General features: G+C 42.8%; 1 protein-coding gene across 1 annotated transcript; it reads left to right on the forward strand.

Moving 5' to 3' along the window:
- Nucleotides 1–690: 690 nt before the first annotated feature.
- Nucleotides 691–11844, forward strand: LOC142563091 (uncharacterized). The gene is made up of 4 exons (XM_075673609.1): nt 691–2037; nt 5081–5425; nt 6113–6263; nt 10311–11844. Exons 1-4 carry the CDS (start codon nt 1671–1673, stop codon nt 10342–10344), a joined length of 897 nt encoding a protein of 298 aa, XP_075529724.1. The 5' UTR covers nt 691–1670; the 3' UTR covers nt 10345–11844.
- The last annotated feature ends 1139 nt before the right edge of the window (nt 11845–12983 follow it).

Genomic DNA, 12983 nt, shown 5'->3' on the forward strand with positions numbered 1-12983 from the left:
TGCGCTCAGCTTTGCGCCATCTCGCCACCCGCATTTAGTTGTAAATTGGAGTTGTGATTGTATTTGTAAGTTGTAGTTGTAAACCTCCGAGCAGTTCGAGCGTAACGTTTAACATTGCCGGCATACTGTCGTGAACATCTTTGTTAATGTCGTTTGTGAACTGCAAAAGAAATAGAAAAAAGAAAAGGCACACGTTATAATGTTGCTTCTAAAACCCTCCTTTTTCATGTAACTACCGCACCTGCGGAAATCTACAATGGCACTTCTTCAGCACAATGGTGAGTCAGTTCCATTTTCTAGACTAGCTATATAAGTTATTTAAAATTGATCCCGTTTTCCAGTAGGTGGCCCGATATATAGCCTCGCAATACGCAATTATAATTCCGTATCATAGAAAATTGCAACATTGTCTTGTTTATAATTTTTGGTATGAGAAGCACACATTCATACGAAAGTAACAGTGTAATGCTGTTTTAGTTTAACGCAATCAATATCACTATTACTAAATCAGTAGTTTTTTGCTGATCAACAACTGAAAGATTAAAATAAATTATAAAAGCGCTCGTATGGGAAGGCCATGCGTCCAGGGCTCATCTATGTATCTCGGAAGTTTTTTGTGGAGCAACGATTTAGGCAGCAGTTACCAATTATGAAGTAGGGGAATGGCGCAAACAGCAGCACTGTCCGTTCTAAATCTTACACTGGGCATGATACAAACCATAAAGTTCAAAATTTTTGACTCGTTTAGCAGCCTAATTTTGCTGGGAACGTGGGGCAGTTTGTTACTGAAGTGGTTGAGCCCATTGGCAACACTGAGTGGACAGGATATGAAAAGTCGTCTTCATTACTCCTGTTTCTTTTTCTTCAATAACATGTCTGTGTCTGAGAGTTCGAAATCATGAATAATCGAGACCACCCCTTCTCGCTGGGTAAGCAGCGCACGGAAACTTAAACCGTCACGAACATTAATGTCTCATATCATGCCAATTTATTTGCCGATACGTGTTCATTATACCCTATATATAGCACTGTATGTAAGTTCTGCCACCTAGGATATCAATTTTAGCAACTTGAAAGCCGCTTTGGAGGAGTGTCATGCAAAACAAGTGTCAATAAAGGGCAAGTAAGACAAAATCTCGGGCCTCATAAAGAGATCAATTTCAGATAATGCGTAAAGAAAGAAGCTTTCATGAGAAATTTTACTGTTCACATATTACTGTATGCGTCACGGAAGGCTGGCAAAAATAAAAGTTGCGACACCGAAGCTGAAAGAAGAAACACCGCTTTTACCGATCACCGGTGGAGAAAGATTACTCTTAACGCACGGCACCTGGGCAAAATTAGTACACTATAGTATAACCTCCGAGATTAGGCCCGCCAGCGGCAGCCCATGGCAGGCTCAAAAATCTAGCAGGCGATGTGCAGGGACATCAGTCGTATATTCTTACCACCAGGTGATCACGTAACCTGCTTATGCGCCATTGAAAGCTGGTATTAGGCAACGTAAACAATGACCAGTTCTGTAGCTTTGGCAAGATTACTTCAATATGTTATACTAATCTTTTTATTACCTATTTAGCCAAGTAAGATGTCGTTTTGCGTGGCCTTGTGAATGTTCAGACTAAACGGAAAAAATTCAACCAACATTTTCAGCCGCTAACTCGAAGGCTATGATGGTGCTGATGAATAATTTTTTTGACTGCTTTCGCGCATGGCTCCCAGCGGAGGACCTAGCCCCACAAAATGTGACGGCTACAGCAAACGATATCGCTTGCCACGACGTCTCTGTGGGTCCGTTGAAGGTCGATGTGAGTTGGGAGCGTCCGCGGGTTGTTGCAAACCCCATCAAAGGCTACAACATCCACGTGGTCACAGTCAACGGCACCGACAGCCTGATCCACGTCGGCGCCAATGTTACTAAGCACGTGGTTTACACAATGGAATGCTGGAACGCCTACATTCTCCGTGTGGAGGCCCTCTTCGAAGCCGGAGGGTCCGCACTTTCCGCATCCGTGCTGTACGCCACAGGAGACCGAAGTAAGAACCTGTCTTCATTATAGCACTCTTTACCCTCGTATTCTCAGAACCATCTGCGGCTCGAAGTTCTTCCTCCACTTCATGGATGGATGGATGTGGATGGAGGTGGATGAATGTTATGACGGTCACCTGTGGAACGGGGCGGTGGGTTGCGCCACCAAGCTCTTGCTGTTATACTGACTAATGTCCTACCTAGATCAAACAATAAAAAAAGAAAAACACACACCTTGAGCTCCCACTGCCAAATTTTCTGATTCCTGTTGCGCACTGCGCTTTTGTTCGTCTCCGTTTTTTGTCGTTTCCCTACTTTTCTTCCACCAATCGCCTCTTACTAATCCCCATTGCGGATATGTTTGCTTTTCCACTGCTCTCGTTGAACCCAAGCGCTTCAAGGAGGCCAGCGGTGCCGAAATCGACCGCAGCGTAGATGTCTTCACATTCTAATAAAACATGCTACATAGTTTGCCTAGCTTTACCGCAGCAAACACATGCCCCAGTTGGCCAGAGCACCACCCTTTGACTGAAGAGTGCACTACTATTGTCGAGAATTGCCGTGTAGTGTTATAGAAGCGCGGCGACTTCTCTCGAATGGTGGCGCTGCCATCGACTTTCTTGAATCGAGGGGGAGTGTTTCTTCCTTTTTTTAATCTAGGGACGTGCTTGAATCCTGGGGTCAATTTCGACTCACACAAATTTGAATAAATGAGAGAAACATTTTTTGCAAGTACGTTTCCCTTACATGGCGAAAGCCATGTGGATAAAAAAAAGGTGTTCCACTTATTTAATAAAGCATATGTGGAATGCTATCAAATGTTATGGCTATTAGCAACTGCGCACTTATGGAATGCACGGCTCGAGCTCTTCGGTGGCCGGTTTTCTTTCCTCTTCGCTGTTAAGAGTCACGTGCGATCACTCTGACAAGACACTCGATCAAAGCAACAGCGAACGCTTATCAATACTTGTTCGACATAGACTCCATTTAGCCTGTGGAAAATATTGGGAAAAAAATTCCGCTTACTTCGTGGAGCCTATGTGGAACGAAGTTACGAGTGTATGCTCCGCACCACCAACACTTTACGTGACGTGATGAAAGCGGTGACGTCAAAATCTGCACGCCTGAATCGTGAGCCTCGCCATTGGATTTTGTGGAAGTCGGGCAAAGTAACACGGCGTTACGGATCGAAATGCACCTGCCTCGTGTTATCTCGGAGACATTTACCAAGCCTCGTGTTATCTCGGAGGCATTTACCAAGAGTATCAATGCGCTCACTTTCCCGGGAGGAGTTCATCACTCAGCCGAGTAAGCATTGTAGAATAATGCTTTCGCATTCACAACTCCTAAGAAGTGCTTAGGTATCCTGGGATTGTTTAATTGCTACACGTGATTGAGGCGATATTTCACAATCGTAATAAGCGAATATATTGAGTTAGCTGGCTGAGAAATTCTGTATATTATGTATATAATTCCTTCTCCTTTTATATATCAGTAGAAATGGGGGAGGAGCACTATCTACGACCGACTGTTTTTGAGAAACCTGTTCAGATTTGACAAAAATAGGGTTGTGCGTTGTCTTGGTAATTGCTTTCACATTTCATGTGTTTCATGCGTATGTCAGTACGTTTCCAAAACTCACTTCCTAACCTATCCAATGAGGTTCCATGAGACGGTCTGGCCACAAGTCTATCAGCTTTTAAACGCTTTGTTAACGCAGCAGCGAGGTCGCCATTTAAAGCCTCACGTATCACATATGTTCCTGATGCTGCGGAAATCCATAACACGAATCATTATGCGAAGTTTAGAAAAACGACATGTGATTATTCCACGTTCTCAAGTTCTAGAGAGCATCGTTTCCATAGCTCACCAGCGTATTTTGGATTGCAATATGTATTACAATTTTTATTAGCGTTATTACTTTGTTCTTTTTGTTTGCATGTTTGCTTTTTTCCACATTTATGTTCCTTCTGTGTCTAATTCTAGAAATGTGTTTGATGCAATCATCACCTATATTTTGATGAATTGAATAATGTTGTTTCTTGTACACGTAACCCTTGTTCTTAGATTTCCTTGTTGTTCCAGTAATTGATGCCTTCGTACTACTATTTCATTAGGTAGGGCCCTTTACACATTTCCCCAGCGATGGGCTGGTAAGATATGGGAAATAAATAAATAAATGTACAAGTAGTGTGGATAGTGATTAGGGACCTGCATATATATATTTTCAGAATCGAGTGAAGCGGTACTCTCTGTGCTTTTCTTCTTTCTTTTGATCAGTTAAATGCGTTCCACTTGTGTAGGGTAGCGGATCGGACACCATAGATCTAGGTGACGTCGCTGCATTCCTACTTCAGAAGAACTTCAGTTTGGCGTAGATTGTATTTACTGCGTATCATATTGACCGCAAATAAAGACGGGGCCAGCAGAAGAACAAAAAGCGACACGTTTTTGTGTTCTCTTCCGCTGTTCCCGTCTTTATTTGCGGTCAATACGATAAATATTGTCCGTAGTAGTGACGGTGAAGATGGCAGCCAAACTGTGATTATAGAAACTGGCGTTTTATTGGGCGAACTTGTGCTCTCAAAGGCAGGCTATACTCAAAGAACAACGATATCGGCGAACACACTTGGCGATCGTCGAAAATCTGATCAGCGCGTCAAGCACGTCGGCTTTTATACAGCAGTCGTCGAATGTTCCAGACTAATCGCTTGGACCCGCGTGTCTTCCACAAAGTTCTACACCATTCGCGTCACGCGATGAAATCAGATACCACAAGGTACGGCGACAACAGACAGCGGATAGAAGCATCGATAACATTCCAGAAACTTCCTATACATGCAGGCGCGTCCTGCGCTGTGTGGTAACATTTGTTAAACGGTGAAACGTGGTCACCCGAGAAAGATCAACATGTACACGTGTCAATATTGTCAGTGTCTATGCCTTTGAATTTCGATGTGAATTGGGTCGTATTTTCGTCCCGTGTCACTAATCCTCAGCCACTCGCCCTCACCTTTTCCCCTCATTCTTTTTATCCTTTTCCATTCACAGCGCACAAGTACTTTCCGCAAGGCCTACTCGCTACGGAAAACCGCACTAGATGCAATGCGGGTGGCGATTACGCATCCGTCGTTCTGGAGTGGAAACCCGCGCAGCTCGACAATTTCTCCGTGACGGCCTACAATGTAGCGGTTTTCTCCGTCAATGACACCTCGAAGGTGTTCCGCATACCCGCTGACGCCACGAGATTCTCGTACGACAACGTAGGGTGCAACGGTACTACTGTCTTTGGAGTCTCCGCGGTGCTCTTCATCAGCTCGGAAGTGTTACACGGGGTCGATGGTGGCGACTTCGTCTACCCCGCTGCCTACGTAGCTGCGTCCACAGAAATGAAGGGTAAGCAACGAACAGATCAAACGCTCAGAAAATAGAACCTAAGCATGGACCAACAGATCTCAAACAGAGCACCACACCATTTGGAGATGCAAATCTTGTGTTACAGAGCGTTAGCTTTGCGTGACATGGCTCTGTGATACGTGATACATCATTAGTCTTGTTCCACTTTTGCACAGGTATACGCGGGTTCAAATATTTGCCGCTTACCTAAATGTAGCGACATTCCACATAAGATCGCCGAATGTAGAGAAGGGCGTCGTAGATAGTCGAACTGCTCACTTTTTAAATTTACATAGCAATAAATTGAGTTTTTACAGAGAATCTGTATAGACTCGGACTCCGGGATTTCTCCGTCTTCATGAACAGCACAATTGACAGAAGACCATTACACGAATCGAAGAAAAAATTGGCCATCTCCAATCGAATCTTTTCATGTAGCGCAGTGCTGCATTGTTCGAGGCTACGTCACTTTATTTTATCGGATCAGGTGATACTACAGCTTGGCTGGCCAACCAGCTTTACAGCGTGCATTGGAGCCTAATTTTTTACTTGTTCGCTCATTCACCCGTTCATGTAGTAAGAACTTCACCTGTTGCAGTAATTCTACCTTTATGTTTTCACCATTGCTAAACTTCAACGTTTCCATGTTTTTGTCATAATGTGTTTTTGTTTGGATTTTGCTTATAGCTGAACTTCACAATGTCGATGGAGCCGTCCCTTCGGCTGTGTCAAGCCTGTCAACCTCAGCGATCTTGTGCATCATTCTCATTCCTCTGGCGGTCATTCTACTCACTATTCTTCTGTTCCTCGGTTACAAGAAGTATAAGCAGAACGATGGGTAAACATTTTTAGTATGTTTTTATGTGTTCCCATATGTACTCACATGTTTTATGTGCTACTGTTCTGTATCGTGACAGTCGAACTATTTCGGAGTGTTTGTATTATAAGTGTGCTGCGTACGGGCGGCGTGCCGAATCGATGTGGAAGCCACAAGCGTTCGTCATGCCACTGAATTTTTGTTTTTATCTTTTCTTCTGTACCTGAACAGGATAAGAAATAATTGTGAGCTTAATGCTCGAAATTAGATCGAGGACGTAGACACGACAAGGAGAAAATTTGACCTATAACTAAGCTATTATTATCCGATGCGCCAAAGTTTATGCACAGGAGTGAAACAGAAAAAGAAAAAATAAGGACGACTCAATCAATACAAAATGGAGACAATTGGGCATCCAACCAACAACAAACCAGTATATATGCAGAGAGCACCCACCGTGGTGGGGTAGCGGATTTGGCATTGCGCTGCTAAGCCTAAAGGCACGGGATCAAATCCCGGCCACGGTGAACGCACCCCGTGAGGGCGAAATGTAACAAAACACCTGTGTAACGTGTATTGAATGCACATTACATGGCGCATAACCAAGAAGCGGGTGGTACTTAGCGAGCCATCGCCAACTAGCCCGTTGTGATGATCGCTGCGCGTGGAGGATGACTATAATCTTATTCATAATCAGCAGCAGCATCATCCTAGTTTTATTTTCACTGCCAAAACGAAGGTCACTTCTAGCTATGTCCAATTGCCCTAGACTTGCGTGAGCTGATTCCAACTTGCGCCTGCGAATTCCCTTATTTCATCACCCCATATATTTCTCTGCCTCCCTCACCTGCGCTTACATCCATTCTGTAACTCTAATGATCCAGCGCTTATCTATCCTACGCATTACATGGCCTGCCCAACTGCATATTTTCCTTTATTGTCAACTATATTAGCGGCTATTCGTATTTGCTCTCTTTCCCACACGGCTATCTTCCTGTCTCTTAATATTAAGCTTAACTTATTTTAGTTCCGCCAGCCTTTATGCAGTCCTTAACTTCTTCTCGAGCTTCATTGTTAACATCCGACTTTAGCCGCATATCTTCGCACCGATAGAATGCAATGATTGTGCAGCTTTCTTTTCATCGACAGTGCTAAGCTCCCAGTGAGGATTTGGTAAATCCGGCCGTATACACGCCACCCCATTTTCACACTTTTGTAAGTTTCCTTCCCATGATCAGGGCACATTGTCAGTACAAGAGAACAGACAGGTGGGCTAGTTCGTACTGCATAACGTGAGGCAAAGCGCAAAGTAGCACGTAGGTCAGCAGAAGAGAACGAAGACACAGCGCTACCAACGACTGCATTTTGTTGCACATGGTTACCCCTTATATGCCATAGTACAACAGGCAATTGACCTAGAATGGCTAGCCAATCTAGGTCAAGTCTATGTCAAGACTGGCCTCTAGACTCCTGTACAGACTCTAGAGGCCAGCTTGCGATCGGGAGTCAATGTTTCCTTCTCAGGCTATTCAACGTTACCGTTGTCTTCTGCAAATTTATCTTCAACCCGACTCACGTTTTCTCGGTTAAGGTCCTGAATAATTTGTTGCAATTCCTACCATGATTTCTCAACAAGACAATGTAATCTGCAAGCCGAATATTGCGGAGATTTCAGACAGAAGTTGACTGAGGTTCTTTCTGGTAGTCATCAATAAATTTTAACTCATTGGATATAAAACCTCCGTGGGAAATCAGCGCTTTTCCTAGTCGCGTTTTGCATTCACACTGCAAATTTACGTTAATAGATCAGCGACTAGCCCCAACAGTAACCATTCTATGGATAATAAAATTTAGTAAAATTTTTATATCAAGAAAGCTTTCTTTGAAGAATGAGATGTGTTGCGTTGCTGTGGTCATTGCACTCTGAAGACAATGCGATGTGGAGTAGTGGGCGATATGAGGAGGCCTGTAAATAGAAAGATTTGCGAGTGGTGGGTAAAAAGGTAGAAGGTGTCTGTAGGACTCAGCACCCATTCATTGGTTGCGCCGGTTGTGACATCAGTAACGCCATTGCAGACCCATACCCGCACACGCTTGTGATAGGAGGGACTTGCCTCAAGCCCTGCCAGTGTGTTATAAAAAAATTGTAGGTTAGAGCGCTGCAGAAGTCTGGAGAGATACCAAGAACTTTAGCTGTGGCTGTGTTAGTGATGAGTGGTGCAGCATCTGAAGGTTGATTAGATAAAGAAGCTCGAAGTTTATTAGAGGCGGTAAATACCACGAAACATTTTGCCTACTTGAAAAATGACGTTCGGTGATTGTTCTTTATTATTTTTACCAACTTTTGCATTGGTGAATAGCATTGCAACATTTAAAATAGCTTTCAATCGGTGCAAATTTTAAATAGATGCCATGGTCGTAGGTGGTTGAACATGAGCTTGAAATATATTCAGATATTTCTTTTCGTTTTCTGAATTCCTTCTAAAACAGGTTCACGCGGTAGTTTTTGGAATATATGCTACTATATATGGTAGAATTAGCAGGCACCTTCATTGTCGCATTGCTTACGATGAATGCACTAAAGTCGCGTAATAAAATAAAAGCTTGTATAGAATGCCAGTGAAATGCCAATTGAGATGAACTTACTTTTGAGCTTTACAGGACAACTTTGTAGAAAAGCGTAGCACGAGCACAAATTACCATAGCTTTAGCACAGCACACATACGAAAAGGAGACGCGTAAAATGTTTGAAAACTTCAACAAGAATATGACTCGTTATTTCCAATGCCAGTGCTCGACTAGCTAAATTTTTTATCAATTTTGGACACTGCCCTACTTGAACTTCAGCTCGAGCGGTGATGAAGATATTGTGGCATTAGTTAAATGATATCAAATTCTGCGTCAAATTTTGACATGGTTACACGAGTATACTGTGTGATGGTAAATGTATGTGAATGTAATACCTACACTGTGTGATTAGGTGAATATGAGTGGCCGCTAGCTAACACTCCTCGGGTTAGATGTCGTACACATACGTAAATACCCAAGATTGTACACGCGGAAACAACCGCAGCCATAGCCCAACTGGTAGAGAAATGCACGTGTAATGCCAAAGGTGTATGTTCATCTCCCAACGATGGTCAGTCATTTTCCTTCGCCCGCTTTCGCCCCACTTTAGCTTATCATTGCTACACTTTCAAGAAAAACGATAACGTCTGTATAATAAATCACCCGGCTACAAGAGAATCCTAATTTGCGAGTCAGTGCTCATCCTGCTCTTTTCCTTTGTGTTTTCTTCTGTCAGTATGCGTTAAAGTTGAGACTTTCCCACTATGGATTAATGTCCTCTTTGCCTTTCTTGGCTTCATTATCTGTTGGCGTCATATAGTTGTGACTAACCTACTTGATGCCTCTGTGTTCCGCTTCTTCTCTTTATGTGGCGACTGGAAAGACTATGTCACAGTACCTAAAGTGTCTTCATCACGTCTCCCGTTCTTTTAAGTAGTGCCACTCTTTGAGGAGCCGCCACCGCCTAAATCCGGTTCCATCTCCGCTTCATTCCGGTTAGCTGCTTCCAGGAGGAAAGGCAGGCACTGCTTCCTTCCGTCGCGTCCTTCCGTGTTGTTTCGGCACTGTCCGAGAAAACACACGTGCAAGCAATATCCGCGCCGATCCGTGTTTCCCGAGCCTTTCCCAAGTGGCACCAGGCGCGAGAAAACTTCATCGAAGCAAAATCACAACCCCTCTTCAGCCTTTGCGTGCACCACCGAGGCGATAGCAGCCCGGCCATGGGCGCCTACCATAGGCGCTAGATGTATGTTTTTTTAGATTTTCAGTATTGTAAGCTCAAAACAAGTTTCCGGCGATGCAGCGAGAGGAAGCTAAGCAACGCAGCATCCTCCCGCGTACTGCCCTCTTGATTATTTTTCAATAAATCGATGCGGTGAAAATGGTTAATGGTCCTTCACTGCAAGATCGTGAAATTTGCGTTGCAGCGTTGACAGTCGTCGAGTGGCAATCGCACAACTAACGTGATCATATGACTTCTTATGGATCTTCTCTTTATAGGCTCGGCCTTCTGAGAAACGAGGACAGTCCCTGACGCTTGGACCAAAAGAATGCTTCGCCAGTTTGCTACGAACAAGAAGACGCATAGCTGCCCGAAAAAAATGGCTAATCTACAGATAGTCTCATTTCCATCGTATCAATCATGAGCCAACTGGACACAGTAACAAGTGTGGTGCTCCAATCTCTTGTGTGCAATAAATCTCAAATTTTTAGTGCTGATCCCACGTTTTCTCATTTGATATTTCTGACAGATGGGATAACAAACTGTGATATTTCCGTCACGAAGTACTTGTGTTACTCGAGTGTCATCTCCAGCGTGATACACAATTATGGGTTCTCTCATTATTGTTTCGTATGGAGTATTGCGAACGATCACATTCTTTTCCCGCAAGGTATCACTTTAGCTGGTAACAGAATTTCGGTGGTCTTCTTGTGAGCTTAGAGACAACGTTCCAACAGAAATATTTACCACGAGGTCAGAAAGAGCACTAGACACCAGCTTTCCTATAAGCCATAGAGGTTAGTTTACGCTAATTTTCTCTTATTTTAAAGTTTTCATTTAAAATATAAGGGTAGCGCATCTAGGTCGCACTGGTTAGTCTTAGTCGTGGGGCAAAAGTAAAATAAACCTTTCATTTGTACCTCTTTCACTTTAATGTACCTCGTAAAATACAAAACATATATGAAGAAAATTAGAATTTATATAAATTTATTACTTGAGTGATATCTTCTTCACAATCATTGTTCTTTTTATGGTTGTATGTTACTTTACTATGACTTTTCCTGGAGTTTCTTCTTTACTATAAGTTTTTTCTGAAGAAATGTAATTTTATATGATGTAGTGACATATGTAATTTATTAATAATTTTTTAGTGTATTGGTATTACTAAATAATGAAAAGCATTTAATTACTATATATTAATTATGCAATGTGCTATATTCCTTCGTAACGTTTTGTTGTACTCCGAACTGCCTTGTAAAGGGCTCACTGACCAAGTCGAGCTGTCCATAACAGCTTTTAGCCAATGAACCTCTCCAGAATCTGTCCTTTCGTGGAAATAGAAACGATTTCATTCGATTTGATTTTGAAATAACCGCGAAACTCTTTTTATGCACTCTCTGACCCTTTCAAATAAGTATCTAATTGGGCTCGTTGACAAGTCATGTTTACTGCGGAGAAGGGTACCGTGACGCAAGGGATACAGGACGACGAGAGAGACACCTCGTCTTTGTCTGTCTTGTCGAGCAACTGTTCCTTTACTTCGTGCTACCTCTTTTCGCACTAACGCCTTTAGTCCAGAATCGGGATTCATTGTCGATAAATATGCGAAGTCTATATGAGTTAGTTTGACGGCATCCCCGTTTTTATTACTAGAGCAAAGACGGTGGGGCGGCTTTGCGGAAACATTCTTGCAAGCCATAGACAATAAAGAGTTGTTGAACCTTGATTTGATTTACAGTCCGTTGGTTTCTTGTTTTCCTTAACGAATGAAAGAATATCAGGTGCTCAACGTGCACGCACTGAATCGATATTGGCAGCAGCGGGCACCGTTGGGGCCCAAATGCAGCTTGTCGAACACCCCCAGCAAACCGACAGCACCGTCAGTAATGTCATCGTTTGTATTAATACTCAGCACACCAAAGGGGAGAGAGGGAGTGATACGAAAGGAAAGAGAGAGGGCAAGGACGTTAACCATAAAAGCATCTGATTATCTTCTTTACGGTGGGTGAAGGAAAAAAGAGCCCAAAAATACCTTCGCTACTTCCTGGGCCGATGGTCGCTGCAGACGGCGTTCCATTAGCGTCTATGTGAACAATGTGCAATTGTGTACAGTAACCAAATTGTATAAGAAAATTATTGTCATTTTGTATTAAATGCAAGACAATGATATAATCAGTGGTTTACGTTCTCTTTGCTGCCCAAGAAATACCATCCATAACTGTTAACCACTAATTTTATTGCTGAAGGAGCTCTGATGGTGCCAACACCTAGCCACAATTGACATAGAAAAGATGTCAATGCACTCCGACTTGAAATATGAGTTGAAGTGAAAAGTGTAACTTGAAATGTGAAATGGTGTCCCATTGACCATGGAGAAGGTTCAATTCACTCACTGTTTAATGTTGGTGCTGTCGTTTTTTCTTTGTAGACTAAAATGTAATGCTGTAGGTAGGTGTGTCTGCCGTGAAAGGTTTTAAGTCAAACACATTCCACAAACTCGTTCAAAGGTCTGCAAATGAATATGGGAAGGAACAGAAAATGTACGAGAGCATGCAAAAATGTGGGGAAACGCGTGCAAGTAAACAACATTTCTGAAGTGCACCATGAGTACAAGTGCCCAAAGGAACTTGGGAACAGCGATAAAGGATTATAAAAATGCCGATAACACATGCTGAATCTGAACAAACTTCTTTGGACGTTAGACAATTTCTTTAACATTTGTGCGTGTCATTAGCCACGCACAGATGTTGAGAACTATGTCCAAATTAAAACGCAAAGACCAGCGTTGAACAACTTTAAATAATACGCACCCAAATAAGTACATGTGAATTCTGTTGACAAGAAGAAATGTCTGTTGATTAATTTAGATGTGATATGATAAGAGCCCAGATTCTTCACTACCTTACATCTAAGAACCAGCTTACTGTCCAGTTATGTATCTGTCTTACCAC

The sequence above is a fragment of the Dermacentor variabilis genome, chromosome 11 (genome assembly GCF_050947875.1).
Source record: "Dermacentor variabilis isolate Ectoservices chromosome 11, ASM5094787v1, whole genome shotgun sequence".
NCBI lineage: Eukaryota > Metazoa > Arthropoda > Arachnida > Ixodida > Ixodidae > Dermacentor > Dermacentor variabilis.

Excerpts from the sequence above, each read along its gene's own strand:
- LOC142563091 (XM_075673609.1), top strand. The coding sequence starts at position 1,671 with ATGATGGTGCTGATGAATAATTTTTTTGACTGCTTTCGCGCATGGCTC. Across the intron at positions 5,426-6,112 it reads TGCGTCCACAGAAATGAAGG|CTGAACTTCACAATGTCGAT; the intron begins GTAAGCAACGAA and ends TTTTGCTTATAG. Across the intron at positions 6,264-10,310 it reads AAGTATAAGCAGAACGATGG|GCTCGGCCTTCTGAGAAACG; the intron begins GTAAACATTTTT and ends TTCTCTTTATAG.